Raw genomic sequence first — 20266 nt, forward strand, 5'->3', positions numbered from 1 at the left:
TTAAGCTATGGCAACTTACCCATTTTGAGTACACTGTACAGCCTCTTTAGTTCCCAGAACTCAAAACTCAACTAAATGAAAAAACAATTTGTGGTAACCTGAATATGATTAAAAATAATTAACAACACTTTTTGGAATGATGTTAAAATCAGCCCAACTTTTAATTCAATTTTATTTATATAGTGCCAAATCACAACAAAAGTCGCCTCAAGGCGCTTCATAGATACAGAGAAAAACCCAATAATCATATGACCCCCTATGAGCAAGCACTTTGGCGACAGTGGGAAGGAAAAACTCCCTTTTAACAGGAAGAAACCTCGGGCAGAACCAGGCTCAGGGAGGGGCGGGGCCATCTGCTGTGACCGGTTGGGGTGAGAGTATGTATTTTCAAACACAAAGTATAACAGCCAACATACTGGACATTGTTCTGCTGAACAACAAACAATTATATTGCCATCACTGTTATAATCTTAGAATGAAACAAAGTCTCAGATTTAATTATTCTGAAAAGTTTAGGCCTACCAAAACTTTGTTTTGTACTTACATTACTTATATAACCGAAATAAAATATATGTATTGTTCTGTCACAAGTGAAGTCTCTAATTTAAACAAGTTTTTCATTTAAACACAGGAGCTGGAATGTTGTAATATTTTAAGGATGGCTTGTTTCCAGTCCAGGCATTACTGCCTGAATGATTGTCATTGATATAGGTGATCCAAATTTAAGTGCGGAAGAAAGTCTTTAACTTCCCTTAAGTACAGTGGCAGTGGATGTGTGTTGGAGATGCAATGAGCTTGAACCTGCAGGCGACCATCTTCACTGACCACACCATCTGTGACGGAGGACTCATCTCTCCTGTTGTCCTGCAAGCAAACAATCATATTTTTTGGAACACGAACTTAATTGCTTTCTTAAAACAATTTTTCTCCATTTGGTATAGAACAGACTCCAATTTAGACAATCTTAGGCTCCCTGCCCACCAGAGAGGTGACATTCTGTCCCACTTGTCAGTCTAGATAGCCCTGACCACCAATAGAGCGGGCGAGCACAGCTAACTCCTGGCATGTCGTTTTCAACCCACCTGCGGTCTTTTGCTACTTAGGTTAAACATGATATATATATAGTTAGGGCTATGGATTGAAAATACACCCCACACCCCACCCCTAACGGTTGCACCTCCCGAAAACTTTTGTCTACGCGCTTATCTCACTTTTTTATTTCAAACAATAAACAGAAAATTTCACAGACATATTTTATAAGGTTTTTAAGGCTGTGGTGTTCATTTTTAAGTAACATGAGCCCAGCGGCAGCAGCAACGCTAGGCTAACACTAACTAGCTAGCAAGATTATAAACCTGGTGCTAAACTAAGAGAAGCCACAAAATCAGTTTGAATAAGAGTAAACACTTACCAAGTCAGTGTATCAGGTAAAGATCCACAGCAATGACAACAATAATCTCTTCAGCTGACGCTTTTCTAGGTTTGCTCAACATATTCCAGAAAAAATGCTGGAGCCATGTAAAAGCGGACTGATCTGTGCTAGGGAGGAGGATGGTAGTGTCGTGGCATTTTCAAACCACATCGTTTCATCCTTCCGCACTGAGAAGCTAAACTTCCCGCTTACTTAGTTTTTCTAAGTAAAGAAAACTCAAATAAATTGAGTTGATCAGCATTTTTGCATAAAAAGTACTGGTAAGTTACTTAAATTAAGTTCTAATAACAAATTGATAAAAATTGAGTTTTGCCTACTTAATTTTTAATTAAACACAATATTACATTTTACAGTGTATTCTGTGATGTGATTTACTCTGAGGTGTTTGACAAGGTTAGTGATGTTGCCACAACCATACATGCCAACCCTCCCGATTTTTCCAGGAGAATCCCAAATTTCAGTGCCCCTCCTGAAATTCTCCCGGAGCCACCATTCTCCCGAATTTCTCCCGATTTTCCACCCGGACAACAAAATTGAAAAACCATATCGCAGAATTCATAGCGCAGCCCAGCCAATTCCAGTTTCCCACAATGGCGGCAGCGTCTTAGTTTTAATATTACTCTTATTTCTCTTTCTGGGTCACAAAAAAACTTTTAACATATTTTCAGGTGAGCATGTAGCTGTGCAAACTTCAAATATCTGAGCCGACCGACACATCGTCTTCAAACCCCCGCGGTCTTTCACTACTCGGGTCAAACATGATATATAAGTCATTGATAACTTAAAAATGTTCTTGTTTGGTTTTTTCAGTGTTTTATTTCTTCATGAGTAAATCGGTTTGACTGAGATTAAAGTTATTAGATTAGATCAAATTAAATTTAACTTTATTAATCCCTCGGGAGGGTTCCTGCGGGGTTTTCACACAGCTGAATAAACGTCAAACAGAAAATGATTAAACAGAAGTGTGAGACGGTCGAGAGTTTATGCCAGTGCCGGTTATATTTTAGATAGCAAGGAGCAGACGGCAGAGTTTTACTCCACTGAGGGAGCTCGTGACGTACTACCCAGCTTTCTTTAGACCGCGAAGGCCGGGTCCTCAGGTGGAAGCAGCCTCTGAATTTGGACACCCCCGCTGTCTCCGGGCCGGCCAATAACAACGGTGACATTTAACTTATTTTATCCGATAAATAAGCCCCCCCCCCAAACAGCCCTTTTGAATGTCTCCCTAGTATGGCCACAACTTTTTTGCCACATGTATCGCAAACCACGTCTCAGCTGTTCGTGGAGGTAAAATACGTTCGCACATGTGAGTGCCCACACCAAGGGGTTGCGAGACATTTATACAGCCGTATTTCGCACATGACTATGAAAGGCGGAAGAGGAAGTAGTTCCTTTGAATGTAGGCAATTAGAATGTTATAGTTTCTTTCCACTGTGTTCCTGTTAATGATAAACTACAAATTTACCCTAAATTACTAAAATTTTGATATTTTAATGTGAGAATCGATTCTAGAACATAAATGATTGGTATCGGAGGAATCATATTTCAGGATCGATCCGCACTTCACTACAGAAAAGTTTAACTGCTTTTTTAAAGGATTGTCAGAGTCAACCAAACGTAATCGTGGTGGTAGACTGTTCCACAGCCTTGGGGCAACAGACTGAAAGCCTCTGTCCCCTTTTGTCTTCAGTCGAGTACGGGGAACAACCAACAGACTGAGTCTGTGAGCGAAGAAGGTGAGCAGCAGTGTATTTTATAAGAAGCTTGGATAAATAATCTGGGGCCTGGCCGTTTAATGCTCTGTATGATAAAATGAATTCTAAACTCTATTGGGAGCCAGTGTAAAGAATATAAGGCGGGAGTAATGTGAGAATGCTTGCTAGAACAAGTTAGTAGTCTGGTTGCTGCATTTTGTATTGCATGAATGAGTTTCTCCAATTCTGCTGAAGAGACCATACGTCACAGTTTAGAGATGTTTCTTAAGCAAAAGGAACGGGACAAAGATTTTACATGAGTCAAGGCTCAGAGAAGAGTCAAATATTACTCAAAGATTTCAAATATTTGACTTGACAGAAGGACAGAAAGGAGCAAGAACCTGACTAATTTTAGAATGTAGTTCAGGAGGGGGTATGATCATGGTCTCGGTCTTATTCGTGTTTAATAATAATGAAAATGGATTGCATTTATATAGTGCTTTTCGAGATTCTCAAAGCGCTTTACAATTCCACTATTCATTCACTCTCATATTCACAAACTGGCTTAGAACGAAGTAGTTGCTTGAAAGCCAATCAGAAACCCGAGTTAAGCACTGGACTAGGGTTGACAGTCTATCCAGCTGATGAGGCTTAAAGGACATATGCAGCTGGATGTCATCATCATAAAAATGATAAGACAAGTGGCTAAAAGACTGAATAATGCCAGCTAAAGGAAGCATATAAAAAGAAAATATTAATGGACCTAAAACTGAACCCTGTGGCACTCCGCAGGTTAGGGCAGCAAAGTTAGAGGTGAACTTATCAGTCCTAACAGAAAAAGTCCTCTCTGATAAGTAGGAAGAAAACCAGTCTAGGGCAGAGCCAGATATACCAGCCAAAACCTTAAGCCTGTTAAGTAGAATTTTGTGGTCGATGGTATCAAAGGCTGCGCTAAGATCAAGTAAAATGATCACAGAACAAATCCCTGCATCAGATGGGGGCCTCTGTCAGTGCACCCCGGGGTGGCTGTGGCTACAATGTAGCTGCCATCACCAGTGTGTGTGTGGATGGGTGGATGACTGGATGTGTAAAGCGCTTTGGGGTCCTTAAGGACTAGTAAAGCGTTATATAAATACAGGCCATTCACCATCAGATGCCGTTAATAGATCATTATAGACTTTTAAGAGAGTGGTCTCCATAGAGTGCTGCTTTTGAAAGCCAGACTGAAAAGGGTCATAAATACGTAATTTACATAATAGGGACCTGAACTGATTTTCAACAATTTCTTCTAGTAATTTACTTAAAAATGGCAATTTTGAAATAGGTCAATAATTACTAGTGGAGCTAGGATCTAAATTCTGTTTTTTAATAGAGTTACTTCTGCATGTTTAAAATAAGGTGGAACACAGTCTATCTATATACACACACACGCACGCACGCACGCACGCACGCACACACACACACACACACATACACACACACACACAGCTGTGTACTGCCTTTTGTTCCTGGAGAAGGTATTTAACTGAGAGCTATGCTAGACTCTGTGAGACTTCGCTGACCGTCTGCCCCAAGTAGGCTCTCCATCAAGCTTATTTTTCTGGGGTTCTTTGCGTTTTGGTTAAAGAATGTTAGCTACTGCTCGCCGCTTGTCTGCAGGCTTTATTTAAATGGAAAACATCCACAACAGTGTGATTGGAGAAAAGGTAAATGACCCATGACAGCAAGGGGTATCTTCATAAATGGTAGCACTTGGGGAGATGGTCCATTCCTTCTGTCCATCACCTTATTTACGAAGTAACTGAGGAAAGTATTACAATCTTCATCAGAAAGTAACAGAGCATGCTGGGGTGGTGGAGAGACAATACTGCTCATGGTATCAAACAGAACTCCTGAATTATTTTTATGACGTTTTATAAGATTATTGAAGTAAAACGATCTGGCCTCTTTGACTGACTCACTATATAAGTGAAGAAGTTCTTTGAAGTGTTGACGACGGACAATCAGACCAGTGGACTTCCACAGATGCTCTGATTTTCGACAGGAGCGTTGAGGACCAGAGTCTGATTATTTAATCATGGTGTGTGGGAACTAACAGAGCAATGACTGATTTTGAAAGGAGCAACCTGATTGAGAATAGCAAGACAGTGTTCATTAAAAGAATTAGTTAGAAGGTCACCTTGTTGGAAGAAGTTTTAAAATTACAAGACAGGAAAACTTAGAAATGATAGAGTCATCAATAAAGCGCTTGCAGCAGTATGAGTAGGCCCTGCTACATGCTGAACAAAATTGAAAGAGTCCATAATGTTCAGGAACTCCCTAGTGGTACTATTTGTTAAGTCATGCATATTAATGTTGAAATCTCCAACAATGATGACCTTGCCCATTTTAATAGTGGAAGTTAATAATTCTTGTAAGTCTGGCCTCAAATCCTCCCCCCTCCCCATTCCAATTAAAGAAAGAGAAATGCTGCTGAAAGTAAAGTTTTAGGAATAACAGACCGAACAAAAGCCTCCTTCCCTCACTGCTCACAGACACTTTCTTTGACCATGTTTGTGTGTTTCTCTCAGACTCAGAGTCGTCTCAGAGCTGTGCAGTGGTTTTGGAAAACGTCACAGACAACATGTCCACAGATCTGCTCTCCATGCTGGTGGAGAACATCTCTGGGTTGGATGAGAACGGCTACAGCATGGAGAGGATCCTGGAATCCAACAAAGCTGTGGTCACCTTCAGCAGCCCTGCAGGTAGGAAGCAAACAGCTAGATGTTTCCACATACATAAACACAAACACAACAAGGCAATACAAGGACAAACATTCAAAATCCCCTTTAGGTTAACCTTTGAGTCTAATTTTAAACCTGACTAAACTGTCTAAATATTTAGTACTTTTTTTTTTTTTTTCTGCCTGTCCCGTTTGGCTCTTTTGCATCAGAATTGTTGTCTAAAGGCAAAGAAAGATGCCCAACGGATTTACTTTACCAAACTGACCATCCCAGCCTTGCCGTAATGGTCCATTTGATTCACCTTTTATTGTTTATTTTATTTTCACTTGCTGAATACGGGACAGACTTGACTGGGGGAAAGAAGGGGAGAAAGAAAGAGAAACAGCTGAGAAGAGGGACGGGGGAGAAGGGCAAAAAACAAAAACCAACAGAATGGGCAGAAAAAAAAATGCATCTATGGATCACCTGTTGAGAAAGAAAAAAGAAAACAAGCCGAAGAGAACAAGAGTAACAGAATAAACAACATCACAATGATATATGGGAATATGACAGTAAATACTAAATGTTAAACATTATTGTGCAGCACATAAGATCAACAGAACACAGTGTGCTTTGAGGTAGGAGCCAAAAAGGGTGTAGTTTGTGGGTGTGATCACCCGTGTGTACACCTGTGAGCATGGACGCGCTTGTTTTTTTAAAAGGTTCCTTCATGTAATGATCTGCTAGAGGGTGTGGGGGGGCCACAGCCCCGTCCTCCAGGGCATGAAGCAGGTATGGAGGAGATCAAAACTCCAGACATCCAGAGGCCCTCAGAACACAAGAGACCAAGGAAGACCCACAGAGGGGCAGCTGCGCCACTGTCCCAGAAAGAGCTGAGGAGAGTCCCAGATGAGGGTTCACCCAGCAGCCGCGGAGCAGAAGCCAGGGGGAGTTGCAGTGACGCGCCCGTGAGCTCCGCCGGCAGCCAGCTGTGCCTGAGTGACCGAGCCCCAGGCCGAGAGGTCGGGGGCACCCCACCCCCGAAGTGGACCGAGCGAGCCCCAGGCTCCAGGCCCCGATAAGCGGCCACCAAGGAGTGAGCCGGTGTGTACCTGGACGCCCATCCCCGGACACAAAGAACCACCAACGCACCGATGTCTGAGGGGGTCCGCCACTGGCAGGGGAAGTGGTGGTAGGGGGAGATAGGCCTCCAAACCTTGGAGGGCCTGAGATGTCCCCAGAGAGGTGGCGCCTGACACCCAACCTGACATATAGACACAGACATACAGGCACACACAGATACAAACATCCATTCCCACCCTCATGCTCTCATATGCACTTACTCCACACTCAACCAACGTGGAGACAGACATAAAGAGACGCTGTACACACGATCACACTCCCCAAGCGTACTCTACAAACCGGGTCTAGGTACCCCTTGCCCCTGGAGGGGGGAACTGCACCCAGACCCAGGTGGTGTTACCCTTTTCCCTGCGGTGGGGAGAGGCAGACCGCCCCGACTCCGTAGCAGCAGGGAGGCCCCACACTCCAGACCGCAGTCGGACGGCCAACTCCTCCTAGCCCCCCCGCTCCAGCAGGCTGCAGAGAACGGGGGTGAGAGAAGACTCCAAACCTCCCTCCACCCGCTCATTGTAGTGTTGATGCATGTGTGTTCTAAGGTGCATTTAAAACCCAGGAGGGCATGGAGCTACCTGCCAGAGAGCAGCAGGTAAGCGCATGGTCCCTCCTGCTAGCCCTCAATGTCTACGTGTATTTAAAATTGAGAGGTGGGCAACGATGCCAGGGGTGGGGTGTACACCCTGATGGTAACTTGGACTCCGTGTATCGTGCCCACCCCCAAGATCCTATATGTATGTGTAATGAGAGTGTGAGTAATGTGAATGTCTAAGTTGTGGGATAAAATTGAGGCAGAGGCAGCCAGAAGGGGACAGAGGGGGGGGGGGGGGGTAGCCTCCTCTGCACCCTGGTGACATACCCCTACTCCAAGGCCCTGCATGTGTGGGTGGTTGTGGTGGAGCGGGAAGAGGGAGGCAGCTGGAGATGGGGAGGGAAGGAAGGGAGGGGCAAGTGACCCCTCCCTGGGGCCAGCTCCCCCGCTGACCCCAGTAGGCACCCCCATACTCCGCGACCCGCCAGGGAAAGGGGGCCCAGGCCCATCCAGACCGGGGCCCAGTGCAGCAGCGCCGCCCGGCCCCACAGAGCCCGGGACAGTCCACCCAACCCCACCACAGAGAAAACTGCACCCACCCCACCATCCACTCGTCTTCCAGACTACATAAGACAATAGACGCCCAGGCTGAGATCTTCCTCCACCTCTCCTGTATCTCCCCCTCCTGCAGAGGGAGCTCCTGAGGAGAGGAAAGCTCCTGCAAGATGTGTCAATCTCCCCCACCAGTTGAAGAGCCCCCCAGGTGGCTCGACGCACCGGCGGCACCCTGCTCCAGGGCTGGGCCCCCATGCACCCACCCGCACACAACCCCGGCAACACACCTACCAGGACCCAAGCCCCTGAGGCCCGACCAGGGCCCCAGCCCAGAGACGGAGCGCCCCCAGAACCTCACGCCCATCCCGGACCCACCCAGGGGCAGCCAGGCTACCAGGTCAGTAACCCACGTCCGTCAGCACAGACCCTCCCCTAGCCCCGCTGCATGCAACCACGAGGAAACCGTCACCTGAGAGCCAACAGAGCCCCTAATCGGACATGACCGCTACCCCGGGTTGAGCCCCCCAAGGAAGATGCCTCCGGGGAACCCCCCGACGCCCTAAGCCTGTCCCTACCCCCACACCAATCACAACAGTGAAGGCGGGACCAAACTATGACCCCCCACCCCCACTAGGTGATGGAGCTGATCAAAGGAGCCCAGAGCAATTGATCTGATGTGGTGGCAGAGGCTGTATCAAGACTAATGTAATCTAATAGATAATTTCTATATTGGTTAGAATTAAGATTGTTTTTATTTTTCCAGTTCATGAGGACTGTTTTCTTGGCTATGCATAGGGCAGTGAAAACCATATGGGCTATATTCTTTTCTGAAGTGACATTATCTAAGCTGCCCAACAAACACACTAAGGGGGAAGTTGGAATGTTACATTTCAGACACTTCGATAAGTCTTCACATATCTCGTGCCAAAACTTCTGAACTGGTGGACAGAACCAAAGAGCGTGGATATAATTGTCCGGTGAATTGGTTTGGCAGTGTGAGCAGTTGTTGGTAGACGTAAAGCCCATCTTGAACATCCGATGACCTGTATAGTGCACTCTATGTAATATTTTGTATTGAATTAATTGAAGACTGGGATTTCTAATTAGATGAAAGGTTTTTAAGCAAATCTGAGACCAGAATATTTAGTACTTTGAGATTTCAATAATGTAAATGAATGAATGAACACAAATGAGTCAACAGACACAATATTCCTCTTTGAGCAGAGAAACTTATCACTGCTCTCCTTTATCACCATTCTGTTTGCTGCCACTGCATCTCAACATCTTTGTTGCTTTACATACAACATAAAGTCGTCTACATACAAAATATGATCACAACATGCAGGAGCTCATTTAATATTTTTCTGTGAACACAACCAGTGCAATCATACATTCTCTTATTCATTATAACCTGGATTCTAACCTTGAATCAGGATCTATTGCAAAGAACAGAAACAGCATAAAATGACAGCATATCTGTCTCCAATAAAGGAGGATTATTAAATATGGAAAATAAATAATGTAGTCTATGCGTTTTGAAACAAGGACCAACCCTAATCCATACAGCTTCATTCATTAAGAACATGATGATATGTGGTAATCCAGCACTTCTCGTTCATCATGTTTCAGTCTCAAAGCATTAATCTGGATTATTTTGCAGATGTGGAGAGATTCCTCTCTGTAAGTCAGAGCAGCACAAAGATGAAGAAACAAGGACTGACTGCTCGGCCTTTGGAGGCAGCTACGAACATCCGAGTAGAGAGTCTTCCTCCGACTGTGGTGAAAGGTACATGTGGTCCGTTGCTATTTCAGTTACACTGGCTTCCTGTTGAATTCAGACTATATTTTAAGATCCTGGTTTTGAGTTTTAGAGCTTTGCATGGACTGACACCAGCTTACATCTCTGATCTTCTACAGCCCTATGTTCCCCAGGTCCCTGAGATCATCTGATCAGGGCTTATTTGCTATAAAATACACTAAGATGAGACCTAAGGGTGATAGAGCTTTTGTCAATGTGGCCCCTGACTGTGGGACTCTCTCCCTCTGAGCCCAAGAACTGTGTAAACGGTATTGACTTTCAAAAAACAACAACAAAAAAGAAAAATTCACCTTTTTAGAATTGCTTTTGGTTAATTTTTGCCTGTTTTATGTTTTTGTTTTATGTGCAGCACTTTCTGATTCTCTGTCTAGAAAGCTGCTATATAAATAAAATTTTACTTACTTTACTTTTACTAGCAATCCATACATTATTAGTAAAGCTGCGATTAAGGCAAGGCAGGCAAGGCAAGTTTATTTGTATAGCACAATTCAACAACAAGGTGATTCAAAGTGCTTTACAGAGACATTAGAAACAAAAACAAATAAAAAGCATGATTTAAAATTGATTAAAACAAGCAAATAAACTAACTAACTAATTAACAAACAAACAAAACAGTATGTAAAATCAAAACAGATAAAATCAAGACATTTAGCTGCTATTAAGACATTTAGTAAGTAAGTAAGTAAAGTTTATTTATTAAGCGCTTTTCATAGACAGGTAGTCACAAAGCGCTGCACACAGAGATTAAAATAAACAGTACGATAAATAGCAAAATGCACAATATACACAATATAGAGGTTAAATGTAGATTAAAAATGTAAAAAAGTAAAAAGCATTGGTCAACAGAAAGCTTGTTTAAACAGTAAAGTTTTTAACTGCTTTTTAAAGGATTCCACAGAGTCAACCAAACGTAGTTGTAGAGGTAGACTGTTCCACAGCCTTGGTGCCACAGACTGAAAGGCTCCGCCCCCTTTCGTCTTCAGTCGTGTTTGGGGAGCAACCAACAAACTCTGAGTCTGTGAGAGGAGATGGCGAGCAGCAGTGTATTTTGTGAGAAGCTTGGATAAATAATCTGGGGCCATTTAGTGCTCTGTACGTTAAAACAATAATTTTAAAACGAATTCTAAAATCTATAAAATAGGAGCGATGTGAGCTCGCTGGGTAGAGCGAGTTAGTAGTCTGGCTGTTGCGTTTTGTATAGCTTGGAGGCGAGAAAGAGATGATTTATCCAAGCTGGTAAACAGGGAATTACAATAATCTAAACGCGATGACACAAATGCATGGACAATTTTTTCCAGTTCAGCTAAGGAGGCCATATAAGATAAGATAAAACTTTATTAATCCCTCGGGTGGGTTCCTCTGGGAAATTCGGTATGTCGCAGTTTAGAAATATTCCTTAAATGAAAGAAACAGGAACGAGACAGAGATTTTACGTGTGAGTCAAAGCCCAAAGTACAGTCAAATATTACTCTAAGATTTCGAATATTTGACTTGACAGATGGACAGAAAGAGGCAAGAACCTGACTGATTTTAGAATATAGATCAGGAGGAGCTATGATCATGGTCCGAATTAAAGTAGTACAGCATGCTGAGTTGCAGGAGAAACAATACTGTTGATGGTATCAAATATAATTCTTGTGTTATTTTTATGACGATTTATGAGATTATTGAAGTTAGAGGATCTGCCCTCTTTGACTGACTCATTATATAAGTGAAGAAGTTCTTTGAAGTGTTGACGATGGACAACCAGACCAGTGGACTTCCACAGACGCTCTGATTTTCGACAGGAGCGTCGAGGACCACGGGTTTGATTATTTAACCATGGTGTGCAGGAACTAACAGTGCAATGACTAGTTTTGAGAGGAGCAACCTGAGTAAGAATGGCAAGACAGTGTTCATTAAAAGAATTAATAAGAATGTCAACATCATCAGAAGAAGGTTGGTTCCCGCCACCTCCACGGGCCCGCATCCAGCTCCGGCAGGTAGACACTCAGCCGTAAATTGAGAGACTCACCTTTCAGCTCTCTCTTCAGCACAACAGACCGGTACAGCATCCACAGCACCAATCCGTCTGTCGATCTTTTGTCGATTTTTTTTTTTGTTATTGTTATTGCTATGTCTGTTTTTTATTACTATGTGCATATTAGTATTGTACAGCACTTTGGTCTACCAGGTGTGTTTTTAAAGTGCTATATAAATAAATGATGATGATGATGATGATCTCCCGCTCCCTTCTCCCGTCACTCGTGAACAAGACCCCGAGATACTTAAACTCCTCCGCTTGTGGCAAGATCCCTGACCCAGAGTGGGTGCTCCTCCCATTTCCGACTGAGGACCATGGCCTCTGATTTGGAGGTGCTGATTCTCATTCCCACCGCTTCACACTGGCTGCGAACCGTTCCAAGGCGAGCTGAAAGCCATCACCCTATGAAGCCAACCGAACCACATCATCTGCAAAAAGCAGAGATGAGATCCTGAGACCACTCAAGTGAAAGCCTTCCGTCACTTGACTACACCTTGAAATTCTGCCCATGAAAATTATGAACAGAATCTGTGACAAAGGGCATCACCCACCAGGAATGAGTCCGGTGGGTGTTGGGCTCCTACTTTGGTGTTTCATGATGAAAAAAAATGTTTGATGAACTCTGACACTCGCTTCATGTTAATGTGAAATTTCATAGAGTGACCAGGACAATAACCTTTAGAAAGTGAATTTCTCCTTTAAGCAGCTGTAAAACTGTGAATTTCTGTCTTATTTCTAGACATGCTGGAGCTGTATTTCGAGAACTGGAATCTGCCAGACAATATCATCATGATTCCGGCTGAACAGGCTGCCATCATCACATTCAGCGACCCTAAAGGTGCTTTTAGTTTTTTAAACTTAATAGTTTATAAGTGACTAAATTTAGGATTCAGTTCGGTATATATTCATTATTTTAATTTGGTCGTTTCAACAGATTATAAACCCACAACAATGATTTCTCTCAGTAATCCACCAGAGTTTAGTGAGCTCTAACAGAGATCTAGATTAGAAGTTGGGATAACGGTGATGGTTTATTACAAAGTTCCTACACATCTTTAAACGCAAATTGTTTAGCAAAATATGGACAAATGCTTCTAACTAAGCTGTCACAATGTATACTGTATGATTAATAGTTCCCTTTACTGGAAGCTAAGCAGCTAAGATGAAAACAAGGACAGATGATGCAGACCAGGAGTAAGAGCAAAGTTATTCTCGTGTTTTTGCTTATTTAGTAATTTAATTCTAAAGCAGGGGACACCTCTTCAGTAGCCAGGGGCAAGTGGAAAACAAAATAAGCATAACTTTTTGAGCTTTTAAAAGTGAACCTGGGCAAAAAGTGACAGTTATTACTAAAGATGATGAGAATAACAAAAGGTATAAGTTTAATGTACGAACAAGTAGTTAAAATTACTGTACAAATAGTTAGCTAACTGAAAAATGGTAAACTGTCCAGATCCTTATTTGACATTTGTTTAAATAACCTAATTTCAACATGAAATGTGTTATAGAGAATGATTCTGGCCAAATGAGTAACGTCTGAAATACTCATAATTTGTATAAATGTTTATAAAATTATTTTCTAAATCCAAGCGGTTAGAGCAGGGGTCAGCAACCTTTAACACCCAAAGAGCCATTTGGAGCCGGTTTCCACGCAAAAGAAAACTCTGGGAGCCGCAAATACTTGTTGACATCTAAAATGAAGATAACACTGTATATATTGTTTTTTACCTTTATGCTTTGTGTGAACAAATAAGGTGTGTTGCTTGTGAAATCCATGAAGTGCTACAGAGAAAATTAAATTTTATTTATGTAATTAACACATTTTGAACTCTTAAAGAAATATAACAAAAGGAAAGACACCCAGCTGAACTAAAAAGATCCATGTAGCAAACAAAAACTGTTGTGAGCCGCCACCCTTATATCGCCTCTGGGCTTTTGGAGCCTTGACCCGACTTTTAAAAAATAATTGGAAAAAAAATACTATGCTGCTAAAAGATGAAAAATAGATATTTGCAAAATTCTGCCTAAATATGTATTTTACCTGGTTAATGTGCGTGGCGGGGCGTGGTCTGCAGCACAGCTTCAGGGGAGGCGGACGCACCTGAGCGGCACCGCAATCACGCCTCGCCTCCTTGTTGTCTGTGCTCTCTCTGCTGTTGTGTTGGTGTGTGTCGGGCTGTGAGCTGAAAAGCTACAGCCGGCTGTATGCGTACAGCAACCGTGTGTGAAAAGTGGTCAGTAAAGAGATGCTGAAAAGCATGTTCATGGAAACATCGTCGGGTCTGCCGTGATATGTTAACAATGGGACTTCTGCTCCTGAACCTCTGTGCACAGCGTCTGCAAATCGGGGCTGTACAAAGTCACTTTCATCTTTACAGGACTGAAAGCTGTCGTCTGTGAGGCGTGAGCAGTGTTTGTAGTTCACGGTGGAGAATAGCTGCTGACATAATGTGGCTCCGAAGATTCATAATTTACCTACCTGGGGTTGAAAGTCTCGATAAATGCACGGCGTTCCGGCGGGTACACCGGCTTCCGCGAGTTTGACGCTTATTTTGAGTGATGAAAACTGCATTGTTCCTCCTGTATCCGAGGTTCGACTAGCGGATGAACTCTCCTTTCCAGCACCGTGGCATAGACTTTCCCAGGGAGGCTGAGGAGCGGGTCATTCCCCTCATCCCCAGACTCTGCCTCCTCCTCAGAAGACGTATCAGTGGAATTAAGGAGGTCCTCGAAGTATTCCTTCCACCACCTGACAATTTTCTCAGTTGACGTCAGCAGCGCTCTGCCAGCACTATACACAGTGCAGGTAGAGCACCGCTTTCCCCTCCTGAGACGCCTGACGGTTTGCCAGAATCTCTTTGAGGCAGTCCGAAAGTCTTTTTCCATGGACTCTCCGAACTCCTCCCACACCCGAGTTTTTGCTTCAGCCACTGCCCGAGCCGCATTTCCGCTTGGCCTGTCGATACCTGTCGGCTGCCTCCGGAGTCCCAAAGGCTAACCAAGCCCGATAGGACTCTTTCTTCAGCCTGGTGGCTCCCTTCACCTCTGGTGTCCACCATTTGGTTCGGGGATTACCACCACGACAGGCACCAACCACCTTGCGGCCGCAGCTCAATGCAGCAGCTTCGGCAATGGAGACGCTGAACATGGTCCATTCGGACTCAATGTCCCCAGTCTCCCTCGGAATGCTGTTGAAGCTCTGCCGGAGGTGTGCGTTGAAGATCTCGCGGACTGGGGCCTCTGCTAGACGTTCCCAGCACACCCTCACTACGCGTTTAGGTGCACCGGGTCTGTCCAGCGTCCTCCCCCGCCACCTGATCCAACTCACCACCAGGTGGTGATCAGTTGACAGCTCAGCCCCTCTCTTTACCCGAGTGTCCAGAACATGTGGTCGCAGGTCTGGTGATACGATTACAAAATCAATCATCGACCTGCGGCCTAGAGCATCCTGGTGCCACGTGCACTTATGGACACTCTTATGTTCGAACAAGGTGTTCGCTATGGCCAAACTGTGATTAGCACAGAAGTCCAATAACAAAGCACCGCTCGGGTTCAGATCAGGGAGGCCGTTCCTCCCAGTCACGCCCATCCAGGTCTCGCTGTCGTTACCCACGTGAGCATTGAAGTCTCCCAGCAGGACAACAGAGTCTCCATGTGTAGCATCTTCCAGCAGGAGGGAGGCAAAGGAGCCCCCCAGCCAGGCTGAGAGGACCACGGTCAATAACAGCCCCGGTGCAGAGAGCGCCCTCCGAGGAAACACTGGAGATATGACGCAATACAATATATATAGGGTAAAATGATAAAATAAATAAGAACAGGATACAATATAAATATAAATAGAATAAGAAGATTAAAAAATGAATAAGAATAAAATCAAATAAATATTAGGTAAATCCTAAATTAATAATAGAATAACAGGATAGAATAAATAAGCATAAAATAAATAAACGCTAAGTAAAAGCTAAATTAAAAAGGTGGGTCTTGAGCCTGTTCTTAAAAACATGTACGTTCTCTGCGGCCCTGAGCTCCTCCGGCAGGCTGTTCCACAGACGAGGACCATACCACTGAAAAGCTGCCTCTCCGTGAGTATGTGTCCTGACTTTAGGGACAATCAAAAGGCCAGTACCAGAGGACCTCAGGGTCCGCGAGGGTTCGTATGGTAAAAGCAGATCTGAGAGATAAGATGACAGTCAGGACCCGTTCCCCGACCCTAAGACGCAGGGAACAAACCCTCTCATCCACCGGGAAAAACCCCAACGTACCAGCAGCAAGCCGAGGGGATACTAGAATACCCACCCCAGACCGCCGCCTCTCACCAGGGGCAACTCCAGACTGAGACAGAGTCCAGCCCCTCTCCAGGAGACTGGTGCCAGCCCAAGCCATGTGTAGAGGTGAGCCCGACTATATCTAGCCGGTACCTCTCAACCTCACGCACTAACTCAGGCTCCTTCCCCACCAGAGAGGTGACATTCCATGTCCCTATTGCCAGTCTTGGCAGCCGAGGATCAGTCCGCCAGGGCCTCCGCTCCTGGCTGCCACCCGGCACACAATGCACCCGACCCCTATGGCACTTCCTGCAGGTGGTGGGCCTGCGGGAGGATGGGCCCATGTCTCCTCTTCGGGCTGTGCCCGGCCGGCCGGATGAAAAAGTAATAGAATATAATTTTATTTTTATATTTCAATATCACAATAATCTTCCAATTTAGAACTACAAGTTAAAAAAGAACTAACATAAATAAAATACACTTCAGCTAAATACTTCTAATTTATTTTCGCAAACCACCTGGAGCCGCAGTATAAGAACTAAAGAGCCACATGCAGCTCCGGAGCCGCAGGTTGCCGACCCCTGGGTTAGAGTAACCACTTACCTAACCTTTGTTTCTCTGCTCCTCTTTTGCTGCAGTTGTGGAAAAGATTTGCATAAAAAAAGACCTCGAGATCAAGTCTGTCACGGTGAAAGTGTATCCATACTACAAGTCACTGGGAACCGCCTTGTACGGCAAAGAACGACCAACATGGAAGATGCCTGACCCCTTCACAGAGCATGTTCACCATGTTATCTGGAAATTCCTTGTGGAGAAGAAACTATCAGAACACATCAATGATCAGATGCGTCCACATTTCTGCAGAGTGGATTTAAATCACCCCAACGTGAAACTCAGCCCTGTGCCAGAGTTTTTGAGGCAGCAAGGTCTGACTGCAGAACATGTAGATAACTGGATGAATAAGGCCCAACATGCCTTCCATCGCCTGATGTCTCAGTACACAGCATTCATATGTCAAGCAAATGCGCAGGGATGGACAGCTGCAGAGAAAGATGTCCGTTCAATTGTGAAAGAAGATGCCATCCTGGTGCTGGATGCATCACAAGGGGTTCTGACTGTTGCTGGCCGAGCTGATAGATTAAAGAAAATCAAGGCTCCTGTGGAGAAGATCCTTCTTAAAGCAATGGGTCACATTGAACGACAGACAAACAGCATCTCTGAGGAAATGATTTTGTCCCCTGCAATGTTTTACATTCTGAACCAGGAGGGGCTCCACAATGCTGCTCTGAATGTTTCTCCTGAGATGAAACTCTCTTATGATGAAAGCACCCAGAAGTTGACAATTAGAGGACTACCTGCAGAGGTCTACAAGACCAAGTCATGGATCTCTGAGAAGATAATGAATATGAGTAAGAAACATCAGAGTGTCCCCCCATGTCTTCTAGACTTTCTCAGAACATTGGATCCCATGGACTTGTCCCAGGATTTGTTCACATCTCAAGGCATCAGTGCAATCTACACCATCGACAACAAAAGTGTTCTCCTGTTCGGGAGTTCTGACAGAGCCCTTGTTGATGCAGAAAGTAAGATGAAGACTGCTTTGGCTCATCAGATTGTAGAAGTGGAAGACCAAAAAGTTCTAAAACTTCCCACCTGGGGCCACCTGAAGCAAAAGCTGCTGGATACCTACAACCTATCCAAGAAAAAAACGGTTGCCATTGAGATGCATCCAGAAAGAAGAAACAAAATAACAGTGGCTGGTTTTGTGAATCCAGTGAAAGAGGTCAGCCACAGTCTGAAGGAGTTTATTGCAAGCAATTCACAAGTCCAAGAAACCCTTCGTCTCCAATTCTGTGCTGTTGTTTTGTTTATTAAAAAGAAGAAATCAAAGGAATGGTCCAGTATCGTTAAAGATAATGATGTATCAGTAAGGTTTTATGTACAGAAGCAGAGCATCAGCATCCTTGGTGCTCGTCTTAATGTCCAGAAAGCCAAATCCTGCTTTATGGAACTGGCCAGTGCTCTCTTCACTGACACCTTAACTGTGGACAAGCCAGGAGCAAAGAAATACTTCCAAAACCAAGGAAAAATGTTACTGTCTACATTAATGAATGAGATAAGATGTGCGGTCTTCCTTCGTCCAGAGATTGAAGATGATGAAGAAGAAGAAGCAGAGAATTATGGAGGAGAAACTAACTTTTGTTATTGTAAAGTGCAGACCAACAGTGGAGTACTGATTTCTGTCAGTAAGGTGGACATCTGCAGCTTTGGTGTGGACGCTGTGGTCAATGCAGCTAATGAGGACTTAGACCACATTGGTGGCCTGGCTTTGGCACTGCTAAAGGCTGCAGGACCACAGCTGCAGAAAGAAAGCAGCGACTACGTCGCTAAAAATGGACGTCTACGTCCAGGTGACGCCATCATAACAGATGCATACAACCTGCCTTGCAAACATGTTGTCCATGCAGTTGGTCCACGATTCTCTGACTTTGACAAGAAGACAGCAGTGTCACGCCTGAAGACTGCCGTTAGAGAAAGTCTGAGACAAGCAGAGATGGCCAACTGCTCCAGCATTGCACTGCCAGCGATCAGCTCGGGCATCTTTGGTTTCCCCGTTGACCTCTGTGCTGAGACCATAGCCCAGGCAGTTCGGGAGCACTGTGACAGCCCACAAGGTCTGAGATCATTAACTGAGATTCACCTGGTGGACAACAACGATACGACCGTCAGAGTCATGGCTACAGCTGTGAGCAAGGAGTTCTCAGACCTCGGACCTACCATGACCATCCCACAGCAAGCAGGCGGGAAACGAACAGGAGCTTCAGGGTAATGTTAAAGTTTTTTAATAATGAACTTTTACTGCAGTGAGCAACTAGTTAGACTAGTTTAGGAAACAATACTGGAATAAGGGAAAACTGCAAGTCTGACTAGCATCATGATCACAGGATCGAGGGTTCTATAATGTCATTATGGGTTTTGGGTTTTGTTTTAAGTTTATTGTCATTTAGAATGGTGCTACCCAGGCTGAAACAAAATACTGTTTCTCACCAGCCTCTATAGTGCAATAGTCAATACAAATTAAAAACAAACAGGAGCAATAAAAGGACAGCAATAAATTGCAGCAATAAACAGGGATAAATAACATAAAATCTAAATTCTAAAATGAACTCAAGTATACATATGTCACGGCCAAGACTGAAGCAGACACCCAGACTCAAATGCAAATAACACACAGAGGCTAGGATGAGTAATTAACAAAAGTTTATTTTCCAGGGCCTGACAAATACTGTGAGCTATAAACAGGAGTGATACTAAACTATGACAAATACTTGATTTTACAAAAGCACCAGAGAATTGTGACGAGGGGATAGGTACAGAGGCACGGGGCAGGAAACACTGAACACTAGAATGAGAGGAGACAACTTTTAGTGGCTGAGTCTGTAAATCCTGGTGAGTATGAACCATGAAGAAACATTCTTACTTTGGCGGGTGGAGGAATGGCAAGGGAGAGGTAAGTGGTCAAAGTGAGGCAGTTTCGGTCTCCAGGAAAACATGGTCCGATTGAGTACTGTGACAGGAGGACAGGCAGGTCGAAGAGGTGCTGTGATGCAAAGAGCTGCCAAGCACAAACCAGCTTCAGGATGAAAGAGTGTATCGCCAGAGGATGGAGGTGACAACAGGATGGTGTGGTTAGCTGAAGACTTGGCGAAGAGGAGTGGTGAGTGCTGGTCTTAAGTACTGGCAGCTCAATTGCCAGCAGGTGTAGAGACATGTAGGAAAGCAGCGACTCTGCCCAGGGGTGGAACAGTGACTCAGTGGAAAAAACCCCAGCACTCACCCAGACCATGACAACATAGTCCCGCTCATTCAGGTAGAGGATAACTAAGTCAAACAGTGTGTGTATCTGGGGAGTATATTGTGTGTGTGCATATGTAGAGCATCACAGCTTGCTTGTGGATTTTACAGTATATCTGTGTGAATAGCTGAATGGATGGAGAGGGTGCACAGTCCATTTATCAGTCTCACAGCTTCTGCAAAGAACCCTTCCAGCATCCTGGTGGTTCTGCAGCTGATGCATCTGTACCTCCTGTCAGACGGCAGGCAGGA

General features: G+C 44.3%; 1 protein-coding gene across 5 annotated transcripts in view; it reads left to right on the plus strand.

Annotated features, from left to right (window-relative positions):
- The window catches only part of LOC105940554 (protein mono-ADP-ribosyltransferase PARP14), a 61012-nt gene that overhangs the window by 11136 nt on the left and 29610 nt on the right, over positions 1–20266 (plus strand). For all 5 annotated transcript variants that reach the window (XM_076891292.1, XM_076891294.1, XM_076891293.1 and 2 more), the window contains 4 exons: positions 5697–5870; positions 9713–9838; positions 12634–12732; positions 16798–18985. In XM_076891292.1, coding sequence (XP_076747407.1) covers positions 5697–5870; positions 9713–9838; positions 12634–12732; positions 16798–18985 — 2587 coding nt within the window. The remainder of the gene's footprint in view (positions 1–5696; positions 5871–9712; positions 9839–12633; positions 12733–16797; positions 18986–20266) is intronic.

The sequence above is a fragment of the Maylandia zebra genome, linkage group LG12 (assembly GCF_041146795.1).
Source record: "Maylandia zebra isolate NMK-2024a linkage group LG12, Mzebra_GT3a, whole genome shotgun sequence".
Taxonomy (NCBI): Eukaryota; Metazoa; Chordata; class Actinopteri; order Cichliformes; family Cichlidae; genus Maylandia; species Maylandia zebra.